Source organism: Cnephaeus nilssonii, assembly GCF_951640355.1.
Source record: "Cnephaeus nilssonii genome assembly, chromosome: 14".
Taxonomy (NCBI): Eukaryota; Metazoa; Chordata; class Mammalia; order Chiroptera; family Vespertilionidae; genus Cnephaeus; species Cnephaeus nilssonii.
The window spans coordinates 48973610-48988142 of NC_137085.1; the positions used below are offsets into that span (position 1 = coordinate 48973610).

The window sequence follows — 14533 nt, forward strand, 5'->3', positions numbered from 1 at the left end:
GAAATTTCATTGTTAAATCTACAAATTCACCTTGAAAAAGTAACCTGAAGCCAGGAACAAGAATTGCTTTAATATGATTACAAAGGTATTTGTTAAGATCCACTGGTTTATAGCATGTCTCATAAAGACACAGGGAATATTTCTTTTTTCTAAGACTGGGGATTATCAGAACAGATCAGGGAATTAAGAGAGGTAATAGAACTACCTCTGACAAACCTAGAATTATTCCAGGGTAGGAGTAATACTGCTAAAAGGCTGTTATTATGTGGACCAACAGTTATAGGAAAAACACTAATAAAAAGAGCTGTTGTTATCCAACTAGACTGCAATTTCTTTTTTAAAATATATTTTTATTTATTTCAGAGAGGAAGAGAGAGATAGAAACATCTATGTTGAGAATCATTGATCGTCTGCCTCCTGGATGTCCACACTGGGGATTAAGCTCACAACCCAGGCATGTGTTCTGACCGGGAATCAAACCATGACCTCTTGGTTCATAGGTCAATGCTCAACCACTGAACCATGTCGGCCAGGCTGGACTGCAATTTCTTAAATGTCGTTTCTAGTTCTATTGCAACAAGTGCAAGGGGGAAAGTGCTTATTTGATTAGAGAAATGTTTAATTATAAAGATCATCAGCCATGCATCATTTGTGGAATATAATGAACAACATAACCTGATGAACAAAAACAGATCCAGAGACATAGAAGCATCGATCAGACCATCAACCTCAGAGGGAAGGCAGGGGAGGGTGGGGAGGAGGGGGAGAGATCAACCAAAGGACTTGTATGCATGCATAAAAGCATAACCAATGGACACAGACACTAGGAGGGTGAGGGCATGAGAGGGAGAGTAGGGGGGGGGGCAATGGGAGGATAAGGACACATATGTAATGCCTTAATAAAGAAAAATTTTTTAAAAAGGATGAACGGGTAGTTCTTAGATGTCTACATGGATCATGCCATCTCCAATAACATCTTCATTTACAAAAATAATGAAAAATAGATGTCAACAAAGAAAATACTGATTCCTATTATCACCATAAAGTATTGTCAGGTGTTTGCAAGTACATTTAGGTGTTCACAGCAGAGAACCTACAAGGACAATTATAAAAATAAATAAATAAATAAATAAATAAATAAATAAATAAATAAATAAATAAATATTAAGCTTTTATTAAGTTGGTATAATTCCTATGATAATTAATACATCTTAGTCACAACTGAGACTCCTCTTTCTTTAAGTTTTTATAATCAATATATGGAAGGCATGCAATAATAAGTTCTTCTTCTGTACATCCTCTAAGACAACACTTTTCTGAATACCCTCTGCGTACCCTTTGGGGATGATTCCCCCAAAACAATTTCCTTAAGGTTTTAATTTTGTTTGTATTTTGCTTCTGAAATTCTACAATCTCATGAACATATGAACTAATAGCTCGTGATGAGGCAAGTTCTCTTGTCTTATTAGGTAGCAAGTTGGCCTTGTTATACTGATACTCAGGAGGTGACTGTATCTCCAAATTGTTTGTTGCTTCTTCCTGAGAGGCAGTAGAAGAGACTGTTGAGAAATGAGAAAAATTCTACTATATTAAAATCATCCTCTAGCTGTAAATTTAATCATAATACTGGAATACTAAAGTCAGTAAATTATTTTAAAAAACAAGTAATCACATTTTAAACAATAAAATGTTTATTCAGCAGTAATATATATATTTAAATATAATACTTGTAGGCAGTGTTTTCCTATAAAAAGGCTTAGACATGCAAAAAACATTTTTTGAGATATTCACATGCCATAAAATTCAGCATTTTAAAGCATACATTCAGTGACTTTTTAGTGTATTCACAAGATTGTACAGCCATCACCACTATGTAATTGCGTAACATTTCTATCACCCCGAAAAGAAATCCCATATCCATCAGTGGTCTCTCCCATTTCCCACATCCTTCAGTCCCTGTAAACTAATGTTTCTGTTTCTACGGATTTTCCTATTATGAAAATGAAATCATACCACATATGGCCTTTTGTGTAGGTTTCTTTCACTTAGCACCGTGGTCGGCAAACTGCAGCTCGCGAGCCACATGCGGCTCTTTGGCCCCTTGAGTGTGGCTCTTCCACAAAATACCACGGCCTGGGCGAGTCTATTTTGAAGAAGTGGCGTTAGAAGAAGTTTAAGTTTAAAAAATTTGGCTCTCAAAAGAAATCTCAATCGTTGTACTGTTGATATTTGGCTCTGTTGACTAATGAGTTTGCCGACCACTGACTTAGCATAATGTTTTCAAAGTTCATCCTTGTTGTATGTATATGTAGATGATGTATAATTTACTTATGTTTATTATCTATCTTCACTATTCTGCTAGCTTCATGAGGACAGGAGCCTTTCCTTCTTCCGGAGTGAAACTGTTCATTCACCTTTATATGCCTACTAGTGGCCCAGTGCATGGATTTGTGAACATTGAAAGGAAATTAATTAAAAGAAATATTTTAATATCGCTATTCGCCCTTTCTCTATAATAGAAGTGACAACCAAATTCACGACTGACAATGACAGATCAAAACACACGTGTGTGATTAGCGCCAGCAAGAGCTTTATATATATCGCACATGCACAAGTCAACTTAGCCTTTTATAGATATAGAATAAACTTGCTTAATTAAACCTGCTTTCTGATTTAGCTAAACTTTTTCCAGCCCAGTGAAGCACCCCAACTTCTCTTTTAGGTAATTGTCAGCAACACAGCAGTAAATATCAACATGAAGCAGATTATTATTGTAGATCACGCAGAGAGAACAAAGGATAAAATATTTAACTGCAGCAGTATTTGACTATATTCTGTGCTGTGAGAAAACCTGAAGTCATTTTCAAGTTCTACCATTTCTTACTTCTTTTCAGTCGGGTCAAGTTTCTAAGCTTTCTAAATCTCAGTTTTTCCGGCTAATGAAAAGAAAATAGGGTTCCACCAAGTCTCCTATCCACTTACTCCAGGACTTCTGTGAGGATCAAATGAGATGAGGCATGGGAAAACACTTCACAGACATTTGGTTAAAGTGTAAATGTGTCCACCCGGGTATAAAGCAAGTCATGTTCCTGGGCTGAAGAAACTCCAAGGAGGCTAGTCACTAGGGAAAGGAAGCCGGGCGTTGCTACGTGATGTCATTACCCAGCACCCACAGGGACTGTTTCCAGGCTGGCCATGGGGTCTCGGCAGTGTCAGCTGTGATTTGGTGGGCTGTCGCTCTGGGGTGGTGGTGGGGCCTGTGTCCCACTTGGGGGAAGCCAAGTGTTGCTTTGTCAGCCAGGTCTGTGCTGCCGTTTTTCTGTAAATGGCAAGTGTGCATCACAGCAGCTCCTGCATTGAGCGTCTGCCCCCTGGTGGTCAGTGCATGTCATAGTGACCCATTGGACAGAGGGAAGGGCACAGCATATTAGCCTTTTATATACTGTATTTTCCGGCATATAAGACGACTTTTTAACCCAGGAAAATCTTCTCATAGTCGGGGGTCGTCTTATATGCCGGGTGTCATCTTCCCAAACTCTATATTTTAACTGGAAAAGTTGTGGGTCGTCTTATATGCCTAGTTGTCTTATATGCCGGAAAATACGGTATATAAAATATAGATTATCAAGAAAAATACCTAGCCTATAAGAGGCACTCAAATGTTATTGAATTAATATAGAGAGGGGGCCTTCATGGCCCAGTTTTGATAATGATATCTAACAAGCAAACAAAAATGAAGAATACATGAATGAATATCAAGATAGGGGAATATGGTCAATACTAGAGGCCTGGTACATGAAATCTGTGCATGGGTAGGATCCCTAGGCCTGGCCGGCAATCAGGGCCGATCGTGGCCTTCCGGCTGCTGGCCGGGGCCTCCCTTCCCTGGCTGTTGGTTGCTGGCCGGGGCCTTCCTTCATTCCGTGTCGCCCCCTGGTGGTCAGTGCACATCATAGCAAACGATCGAACTCCTGGTCTCCCAGTTGAACTCCCGAGGGCACACTTTGCATATTAGCCTTTTATATATATAAATTATATATACAGATAACTGGAACAGGTGTTATGGATTATGAAAAGCTGGTGATGAAACATTAATAGTTTTACCTGCACTAAGATCTGAGAGGCACAATATACTCAGCCAGAATTTAGAAATATCATAAAGCCACATTTTGGGGTAGGTCTTGGAGACATGGCCCATACATTCAGGATCCACTAACAAAAAGTACACAATATCAGATTCAAGTTATGTATGAGTAGCTTTGAAAAAAATGTTTTTAATATCAGTGTACCAAACTATCTTTTCCATTGTTGGAGGTAAATAGATTAAGATGCTAGATGATTTCACTTATATATGGAATCTAAAAAACAAAATAAACAAGCAAGCAGAACAGAAACACACTCATAGATACAAAGAACATTTGGACAGTTGCTAGATGGGAGAGGGGTTGGGAAAATTAATGAAAAAGGGGAAGAGATTTATTTTATTTTTTAAAAAAAATATTTTTATTGATTTCAGAGAGGAAGGGAGGGGTAGAGAGAGATAGAAACATCAACAATGAGAGAATCATTGATCAACTACCTCCTGCACACCCCTCACTGGAGACTGAGCCTGCAACCTGGGTATGTGCCCTGACTGGGAATTGAACTATGACCTCCTGATTCATATGTTGATGCTCAACCACTCAGCCATGCAGCCCGGTGACTTTTTTTTTTTTAAATTAAAATTAAATTGTCTTCATAGCAGGTTTTGTCAAGAAAAGTGATTCCAAGCTCTTTTAAAATAACAAACTCGAGCTTGGATATCTGAAAGTAAAATTTTGACTGTAATATAGGTAGTGAAAGCACAGTATTAGAGAAATGCCCACCCAACACAATGTAGAAAGTGAAGGTCCTCCTTGCATGTATGGGAGAAAAGAATAAGGAATAGATAGAGAGGTGTACTAGACCCATGTTACTCAAAAAGCATCATCCAACCAACAGCATCAACATCACCTGGGAGCTTGTAAAATTGTAGATTCTCTAGTCCCACCCCAGACCTACTGAATCAGAGTCTGTATAGTAACAGTATTCACCAGGTGATTCATATGCACGTTAAAGTGTGAAAATCACTAAATTAATGTACAAGTGGAAGATTTCAGGGAGACACTTCTTCCTTTATAAGAGCAGAATAAAGTGAGTTTATATGTAGGTAGGTTTGATGGTGGAAAATGGTCAAGATTCAGTCTGATGGTTTCTATGTTGTCTGTCTTTAAAAGTTTCATTCCCATTGCAGCACTAATATTATAAGTTTCATTCCTTCATTCCTTCATTAAAAAATAAGTTAATGAGTGCCTACAATGAGATAGGCACTTTTTTACTTTGTTCCAGTCAACTACATTAAGGTCTCTCTTCTTTTTTTTTTTGACATGATACTCCTAGTCTTAACTTCAGAAATCTTGACTTTTGCAAAATTTGTGCAAATACATGTAATTACCTTAAAAAGACCATAATTTTGATCCGACTATGCTGTGGACCACCTATAAATAAAATTCATTTTCTTTTTGAAAAAATGGTAAACCCTATGGGACTAAAATGTGTTAGTCACCAAATGTAAAAAACATAGTTGGAAGATAACACTAGCTCTGAAACAAGAATATTCTTCCTAAAAACTGCTTAAAAGCATTCAGGATGCCTTCAATATATATTAAGCACATACAATGCGCTAGGCCCTCTGCTAGGCACGTCGCATGAAAACATGCCTGAGACAGCCGCTGTACCATGGGATGGTACAGGAGGCTGGGGTTACCGGGAAAAGGCTCGTGCAGTCGCACAGACATGGTGCTTCGAAGGACCCTAAATTTTGTTTAATGCTCAATTGTCGCGGCCTTGAAATTCTCAATAATTTTATCTTTGAACTTTGAAGTGAAGTCTGGTGGGACAGTGGACCGTGGAGATGATACGCACAAGAAAAAGGGGCGGTGGTGGGGGGGGGGGGGTAGGGGGAGCTTTGTATTTTAGCAACCTCAGTGGTCCCTTCCTGCTGCTTGCACTGGGCCAGGCCCCTCATGTAGCGGGTCCGAAGGGCAGTCCAATGGAGCCGAGTGTTACTACTGCGCTAGAGCGGAGAACGGAGAAGCCACAGCACGGTCCGTGACGACTTCACAGGGGGAAATGATACCTAGGTCAGCCTTTGAAGGTCAAAGGGAGTTCGCCAGGTGACCCGGGTCCTCCAGAAAGGGAAAGCTGGGGACGAAGCAGCATTCTTACATAAATGTGTAGAGTAGACTTACATACGTACATTTATTTCCCCTCAGTTAAAAAAAAAAAAAAAAAAAAAAAAAGAAAGAAAGCGAGCTTCCTAGAGGTTTTGTATATCCACAATACCCTGGTTTACAATTTTTTTTTTTTTTTTTTTTTTTTAAATCTAGCTGTGTACTAGGCACCAATTCCATTTCTTGGGGAAGTTCGCCATCTGGCAGAGCAGATTCAGGGATAAGACATATACAGAGAGTCCAACACGCCTTCGGTTTAGATGTTTACCTGCGTTGGTGCCTCTCCCCCGGACCCGGGAAGTGTTTGGGGAGCTTTTCGACCGGCCAGGGATGAAGCTTTCCACCTTCTCCAGGTCCTGGAGAGCCAGCTGCTTTTTTAAAGGGGTGTTCTCCTTGGAGTGGCTCCAGTCAGCATCGCCACAGAGCTTTACTATTCCCCTCAGGAGGTGCCTGCCGCACAGCTTTCTGGCTCTGCTCTCGTAGCTTTGCTCTTGGGAGAACCGAACCAGCAGGAGCCCGAGCCACAGCAGACACAGGTGGAGGAGCGGAGGCATCCCTCCCACCGCCCCCTCCCCCGAGATTGGCCTGCCACGCACGCACGCTAACGGCCCCATGGCCCTGCGCATGCGCCGGAGCTGGGCACGTGCGCACGCATGCACGCACACCTGCAGGTCTACTGAGCACGTGCGGACCTTGGGGACCTCGTGAGAACACCGACAGGACGCGGTGCGAGGTGGTGGCTGGGCCTGGGCCTCCCGCGCTCCCCCCTCCCCCCCCCCCCCGGGCTCTCAGACGGTGGTAAGTACCATGGTTGATTTCATTTTTCTTGCCTCCCTCACTAGGGGGACGAATCAAATGAAACATGGGGCCCCAGTTAACGGAAAAAGTCACGGAAGATGTGTGGTTCCTTCCGGTGTAGCTTTTCCCCCCCCTCGGTTGTTAGTGGGGCGTCACTTCCTCCGAGAAACCTCTCATTTCCTTCATGGTGTTTATCTCAGGAGGTTTGTTCTCATGTGTGTGCTTGGTGAGGAACTTCTTCCTCTACACCCCCGAGCTTCGTGAAGGCAGGACCTGTGTCTGCTGTTGTTTCCCCTTGTGCCTCAGGGCCTGACACGTCGTTGGCAATGAAATATGTTGAAACGTAATGTGTGCTAGAGTATGTGTAACGTGTGTTTTAAAGTCAGAGTCAAAGCTTCTTCAGACAATTTCTACCCGTTCCACAGGGAGAAATGGGCCTCGGGTACCTGGGATGATAATCTGGTTCTTTTGGTTATAGATTATAGAGGACTGCCTATTGCCATATGGTAATTAGTCCGTGACAGAGACTCGTAGAGGATTTGCCTTCTCAGCATAACAGAATTTTGTTAAATTAGGAGGAAAAGGGCAGGAAAGAGCAGTGTGGTTTCTATAGGTCGCTTTGTCACTTTAAATTTTTGTTGTTGTTAGTGTTGGCTATGAAGCAGGTACTACCAGCCACGAGGGGGCAGTCAGGGGCCATCTCAGGATGACAAAGCCTTGGAGAGGCGCCAGCAGTTGTCAATGATGTTCTCCATTTCCCTTCACATTTTAATTTTTCTCTCCCCCTTTCTTCCTGCCTCCTGACTCTGTCTTTTTCTCCGTTTTTCCTTTCTCTAGCTTTGCCCTGCTTTCCCAGTGGCATCCATGAATACTGTTAAATTAACTGGCAGTCAGTTTTAAAGGTTGATGTGATTTGATTAGCTTGATTTCATTGCCTTCCTTAAAAAACAACTAATGTCCAAACTACAGTGGGCCATGAGTCCTAGTCAGAACTTTATCAGAGAAACCCTGTGAAAAAGGAAAATATTTGTTACAACTGAAAGGAAGATTACACACACACACACACACACACACACACACACACACTAAGCAATATGTGTCAGAAACTGGCAAATTTGATTTATACTCTCATTCTCTTTGCACTTTCTGTACCCTTGCTCTGCTTTATATTTCTTCATATCATTCATTACAAACTAACATGCTATATATTTTACTTCTCTATATGTTTACTATTAGTCTCTTCCAGAACGTGAGCTCCATGTAGGCAGTGATTTTATTAATTTTGTCTACCTTGATATCATTTTCCTTGAACAGTGTCTGGCACATAGTTGGTTCTCAGTGGTAACTTAACATTAATAATTATAACTAATAATATGAATAACAAATAATAAATGAAATGTTAATATCAACAATCATATCACATTTGGTGAATGAAAGAATAACTGAATAAGCTTCCTAAGAATTGACTACTTCCCCTAACCAGTTTGGCTCAGTGGATAGAGCGTCAGCCTGCAGACTCAAGGGTCCCAGGTTCGATTCCGGTCAAGGGCATGTACCTTGGTTGCGGGCACATTCCCAGTGGGTGGTGTGCAGGAGGCAGCTGATTGATGTTTCTCTCTCATCGATGTTTCTAACTCTCTCTCCCTCTCCCTTCCTCTCTGTAAAAAATCAATAAAATATATTTTTAAAAAAGAAAAAAAAAGAATTGACTACTTGTTACTTTATATCCTATTTTATGTTTATGTCATAATTACAGTTCTTTGTTGCACTATGGTGAATTTTGAAAAAAATCATGTACTAGTAATTATCTCTTCTCCATTAGTTATAAGCTCATTGAGGAGTGGAACTTTTTTTTTTTTAATGTATAGGGATGCCTGCTTTATTTCTTACTAGGTGACTGCATTTCAGGCTGGTGACATCAAGTAACAGTCTAATTACCAGCTAATTTTGTACCTCTGAACTACACATCAGCAATCCAATTCAGCAAGGAGCAGTGGTGTTACTGCTAATTGGGGGCTGGGGTTTCCAAGTAAATGGTCTTGGTTGGCAGAGTCCTGTAGAGTAGAACCAAGGGTAGGGCCTGGGATTGCTTTAAAGACCCCGACACCTGGTTGACAGAGGCTAAAACTGTGCAGGTCCCTAGGTGAAGCCCTCCATCCCAAATGCTAAGAACACAGATGTTATTCTCCTTTTTGTGGTCAGTTAAGCCCAAATAAGGAGCCAAGCTACCAGGGCCTAGCAAAGTGGATCCAAGGCATACTCTTAATTGACATGTCTTCTGCCCTCATTCCCACCCTTGGGCACAGCTTTTTCTGCAGGTTCTTAGGAAAAAGCTAGGCTTCTGGTAATTAGTCTCTTTTTAGTTCTGCTTTGAAAAGAAAGGGGAATGACAGGGGTAACCATAGTTGGGCACAGGCACCTCAACAGAGTTCATGTAGTCCCAGGCCCAGAGCTGGGCTGAGTCAGAGGAATGCACTGGGGAGGCGATGCTCCTCTAAGAACCAGGGCCAGGTGCAACTTCTTGGAAGGATGTTCCAAGGGAAGAAGTTATTAACACAATTCCAAGCTATAGGGGCTGTTTGTATGAGAAGGCAGAAACTTAAAGAAGGTCAAGATTAAGTAAGAAAGAGAATAAGAAAGGAATGAGAACTCTTATTCCATGGTAAGAGCTCAATCAAAGCAAGCAGTTACTATATGAATCACCAGAGAAGAACACAAACTTCCTTTGAAATCCGAGATCTGCCCAAGTACCAATTAACAAGCTAGTGTTTTTCCCTTAGACCAAGACAGACTAAGTTACCTAGAAAAGGATTTCTCACCAGAGCTCTAAGCTGAGGCCTAACAAGGCCTATTCCACCTGTGTCACTGAACTGTGTGAGCCACAGCACAGATGCACTGTCCCTTCTTGCTCACTGGGCAGAACACCTTGGCAAATACTTCACCAAGAGCTGGTGACTGAGGCCCCAGAGCCAGCACACCCAATGGACAGCTTCAGACCATGATGGAGCACCGTTCAACCACCTTCATGAGTAACACACTCAAAGGGTGGACTCATCAGTTACCAGAGTAAAATCTTAGATATTTCTTGTAGCAATATTTTTTCTGATATATCTCCTAGGGCAAGGGAAACAAAAGAAAAAAACAAACAAATGGGACTGCATCAAACTAAACATTTTTTCATAGCAAGAGAAATCATGAACAAAATGAAAAGACAACCCACAGAATAGGAAGACATATTCGCCAATGATACTTCTGATAAGGAGTTAATATTCCAAAATTTATGAAGAACTCAACTCAACACCAAAAAATAAACAAAACCTCCCCAAAATAATCCAATTTCAAAACAGGCAAAGAACCTGATTAGACCACTTCTCCAAAGAAGATATACAGATGGCCAATATGCATATGAAAAGATGCCAAATGTCACTAATTATCAGAGAAATGCGAATTAAAACCACAATGAAATATCACCTCACACCTCTCAGAATGGCTATCATCAATAAATCCACAAATGACAAGTGTTGGCGAGGATGTGGAGAAAAGGGAACCCTAGTGCACTGTTGGCCATAATGCAAATAGGTACAGCCACTATGGAAAACAGTGTAGAGTTTCCTCAAAAACTTAAAAATGTAACTGCCTTTTGACCCAGCTACTCTACTTCTGATATTATATCCAAAGAAAATTGAAACGCAGATTTGAAAGAATATATGCACCCCTGTGTTCATTGCAGTTCTATTTCCAATAGCCAAGTTTGGAAGGAGCTCAAGTGCCCATCAGCAGATGAGTGGGAGAAAAAAGTTGTGTTACATTTACACAATAGGAATACTACTCAGCCATAACGAAGAAGAAAATCTTACGTTTCGCAATAGCATGGATGGACCTGGAGAGTATTATGCTGAGTGACATAAGCCAGTTAGAAAAACACAAGTACCACATGATTTCACTCATATGTGGGATTTAATGAACAAAAATAAACTAACCATATGGAGACAGACTCATGGATACAGAGAACAGAATGGGCGAGAAGGTGAAGGGATTAAGCAAAGAAAAAAAGAAAGACTCATGAACACAGACAACAGTATAGTGATTGCCAAAGGGAAGGAGGCATGGGGGAGGTAGAAGAAGGTAAAGTGGTATAAATGGTGATGGAAGAAGAAGACTTGACTTGGGGTGGTAAACACAATACAATATTCAGATGATGTATTATAGAATTGTATACCTGGAACTTGTATAATTTTATTAACCAATGTCACCCCAATAAATTCAATTAAAACAACAACAACGAGATACCATTACACCTATTAGAATGACCAAAATCCAGAACACTGACAGCACTTAATGCTGTGGAGGATCTGAGTAAGAGGAACTCATTCATTGCTGCTGGTAATGTAAAATGGTACAGCCACTTTGAAAGACAGCTTAGAAGTTTTTGTGGGTTTTTTTTTTTTCAGATCAGTCACTTTATTTTCTCTTTTCTGTGGTTGACAGAAGTATATTGCCATTCTAAAACAGTAGATTTTAGTAATAACATTTTTATTTATATATTTTTCAGCTGTCAAATTTCTCAAAGACATCCAATATATACTCTGTCATATTTTAAAAAATATATTGATTTTAGAGAAAGGAAGGGAGAAGGAGAGATAGAAATGCCAATAAGAGAGAAACATGCACATTCCCTACTGGGGATTGAGCCTGCAACCTGGGCATATGCCCTGACTGAAAATCTATCCAGCGACCCCCTGGTTCATCGGATGATGCTCAACTAATTGAGCCACACTGGTCACACCATTCTTTCACATTTTAAACATTATTTTCCCAACATTCTTCATGGAAGCTAAATAATAGATTTCATTAACCCCATTTTACAAATAATGAAATCTTATAAAGTATAACATACTGAATGCTAAAGAGAGAATGTTTTCATGAAGAGAAAATGTCTTAAAACTTTCTTCAACATTTCTCAAAATTACTGTCTGTTACTCTTCTAGAAGTTTTTTTTTTTTTAAAAACTAAACATCCTCTTACCATATCATCTAGCAATTATGTTTCTTGCTATTTACCCACATGAGTTGAAAACATGTCCACACAAAAACCTGCACATGAATGTTTTTATAGCAGCTCTATCCATAATTGTCAAAACTTGATTGCAGCCAAGATGAATGAATAAAAGAACTGTGGTACTTCCATGCCAATGTTATTCAGTGCCATTAGAAATGAATAATCAAGCTTTGAAAAAACATGGAGAAATCTTAAGACATATTACTAAGTGAAAGAAGACAATCTGAAAAGGCTATATACTGTGTGATAACTAATGAGTTTCTGGAGAGGCAAAACTGTGGGGACAGTAAAAGAATTGGTAGCAGAGATTTGGGGGAAGGGAGGGAATTTTAGGACAATGACATTGTCCTATATGGTACTATAAGAATGGATACATGTCATTATACATTTCTCAAAATCTATAGAATGTACAACACCAGGTGTAAACTATTGGCTTTGGTTGACAACAATATGTCAATGTTGGTTTATCAATTGTAACAAATGTACAAATATTGGGGGGTAGGGGAGTAGGTTCCCTGGAAAGGACGGGACTATATGGGAGCTTTCTGTACTTTTCACTCAGATTTTCTGTGAACCTAAAACTAGTCTAAAAACAAAGTCAATTAATTAAAAAATAGAATTTATAACACAAAGAATGAGCCCTAATGTAAACTATAAACTTAAGTTAATAATAAAAATATAGCCTGACTGGCATGGCTCAGTGGTTGAGTATCAACTTATGAACCAGGAGGTCACAGTTTGATTCCCAGTCAGGGCACATGGCCCAGTTGCAGGCTTGATCCCCAATAGGGGTTGTACAGGAGGCAGCGATCAATGATTCTTTCTCATCATTGATGTTTCTATCTTTCCCTTCTTTGAAATCAATTAAAAAATTTTTTTTAAAGTAGCTGTATCATCAGAGGTAGTGAATACAGATTCTGGACCAGGAGTTCTGCCTCCAGGGTTTTTGTGGAGGAGCAGATGAGGGACATGGGCCATGGCAGGGTCTGGGGAGATGCCTTCTGTGTCCAGGGATGTCTCTTTGTCCTGTCTGGGCTGTAAGTTTCCTGGTCACTGCCCTTGTTCTTTTGGGTTGGACTTCTCATTTCAGACAGAACTCTTCCTGGCTTTGTCCAAGATGTCTTATGGCCTCTGAGGTTCTGCAGCCATATATGAAGGTTTATAAGTTATCCTTGGTGAGGACTTAATAAAGCCTGGTTATTATTAATCATGTATGAGTGTTTGAAATATGGGAATTACTGTCTTAAAACCTTTAAATTCTATTCACAGACATTTGGTGGAGATTTATTTGGTATTTAAGTGAATCTGTCTAAAATTTTATGTCTATGTAAATTGAAGGAACTAGGTAAATACTAAAATGATATGTTTGTTAATTTACTATTCTAACAAGTTTTCATATCAATTCACAGTTACTTTGTTATAGAAATGGTTTGTAAATTCTATAGTCTATATATATAAAAGCCTAAGCGACTCCAACTGTTCAACCACCTGACTGGTAGCTATGTTGCGCACTGACCACCAGGAGGCAGACACTCAATGCAGGAGCTGCTGAGCTGCGGTGACTTGGCAGCTGCAGTTCTTGGGTGATGCACCCGGAACCAGAGAGGAAGGAGCCCGATTCCAGGGTGTGTTACCCGAGAACCGCCCTCTCACAATTGGGGACTCGGCGGGGAATGTCGGAGAGCCAGTTTTGGCCCAATCCCTGCAGGCCAGGCTGAGGGACCCCACCGGTGCACAAATCCATGCACTGGTCCTCTAGTAGTAAATATAAAGTACATTCCCCTGTTAAACGACTTCTTCTGTAATATAAATAAGGACACTGAGTTCCTTATTTTCTTATCTATAGCTATTTATTTTTCCCCTTAAAAAAACATAATTTACTTTTTAGCTTCTTAGGCAGTAGAATTAAGGGAAGAACTCTAGTTTGAAAAATATTTAAGTTTATTTGGTCCCAAATGAATTAAATAGTGTCCAATCTTATTGTTTGCAATTGATAGTCCAATACAACACAAAAATCTTTAAAAATGTTGTCAAAAAGTCCCAAGTTTTGTGACTCTTTGAATATCTGATATGAGTTAATATCAATAAAAATATTTTGGTCCATTTTATGGACCTGTTAGTCATTATGTGCACTGAATTATTTTTAATTTTGCTATTAAAAATTTGTTTAATATTAAGTAGTGAAAGAACATTTGGATATTAAATCTTGAGGGAAAAATGGTGACAGATCATAAGTTATCAAATACAAGTTTCAAAAATTGACATCCATTCTTACTAATGCAAGACATAGAGTTTTACTATCTAGTTAAAAAATTTTTAAGTTGAGTTATTTGTGTGTGGTTGAAATGATAAAGATTTTATTGCCATTTTAAGTTATCAGCATTAAAAAATCAATTAACAAAATTCCATTAATAAGAAAGACAAAA

At 39.8% G+C, this 14533-nt stretch overlaps 1 protein-coding gene across 1 annotated transcript; it reads right to left on the minus strand.

Moving 5' to 3' along the window:
• Positions 1–1215: 1215 nt before the first annotated feature.
• On the minus strand, positions 1216–6805 carry INSL6 (insulin like 6; the record flags this gene model as incomplete). The annotated part of the gene is made up of 3 exons (XM_079790781.1): positions 1216–1559; positions 4105–4212; positions 6520–6805. 3 exons carry the CDS (start codon positions 6803–6805, stop codon positions 1216–1218), a joined length of 738 nt encoding a protein of 245 aa, XP_079646907.1.
• Between the last annotated feature and the right edge of the window lie 7728 nt (positions 6806–14533).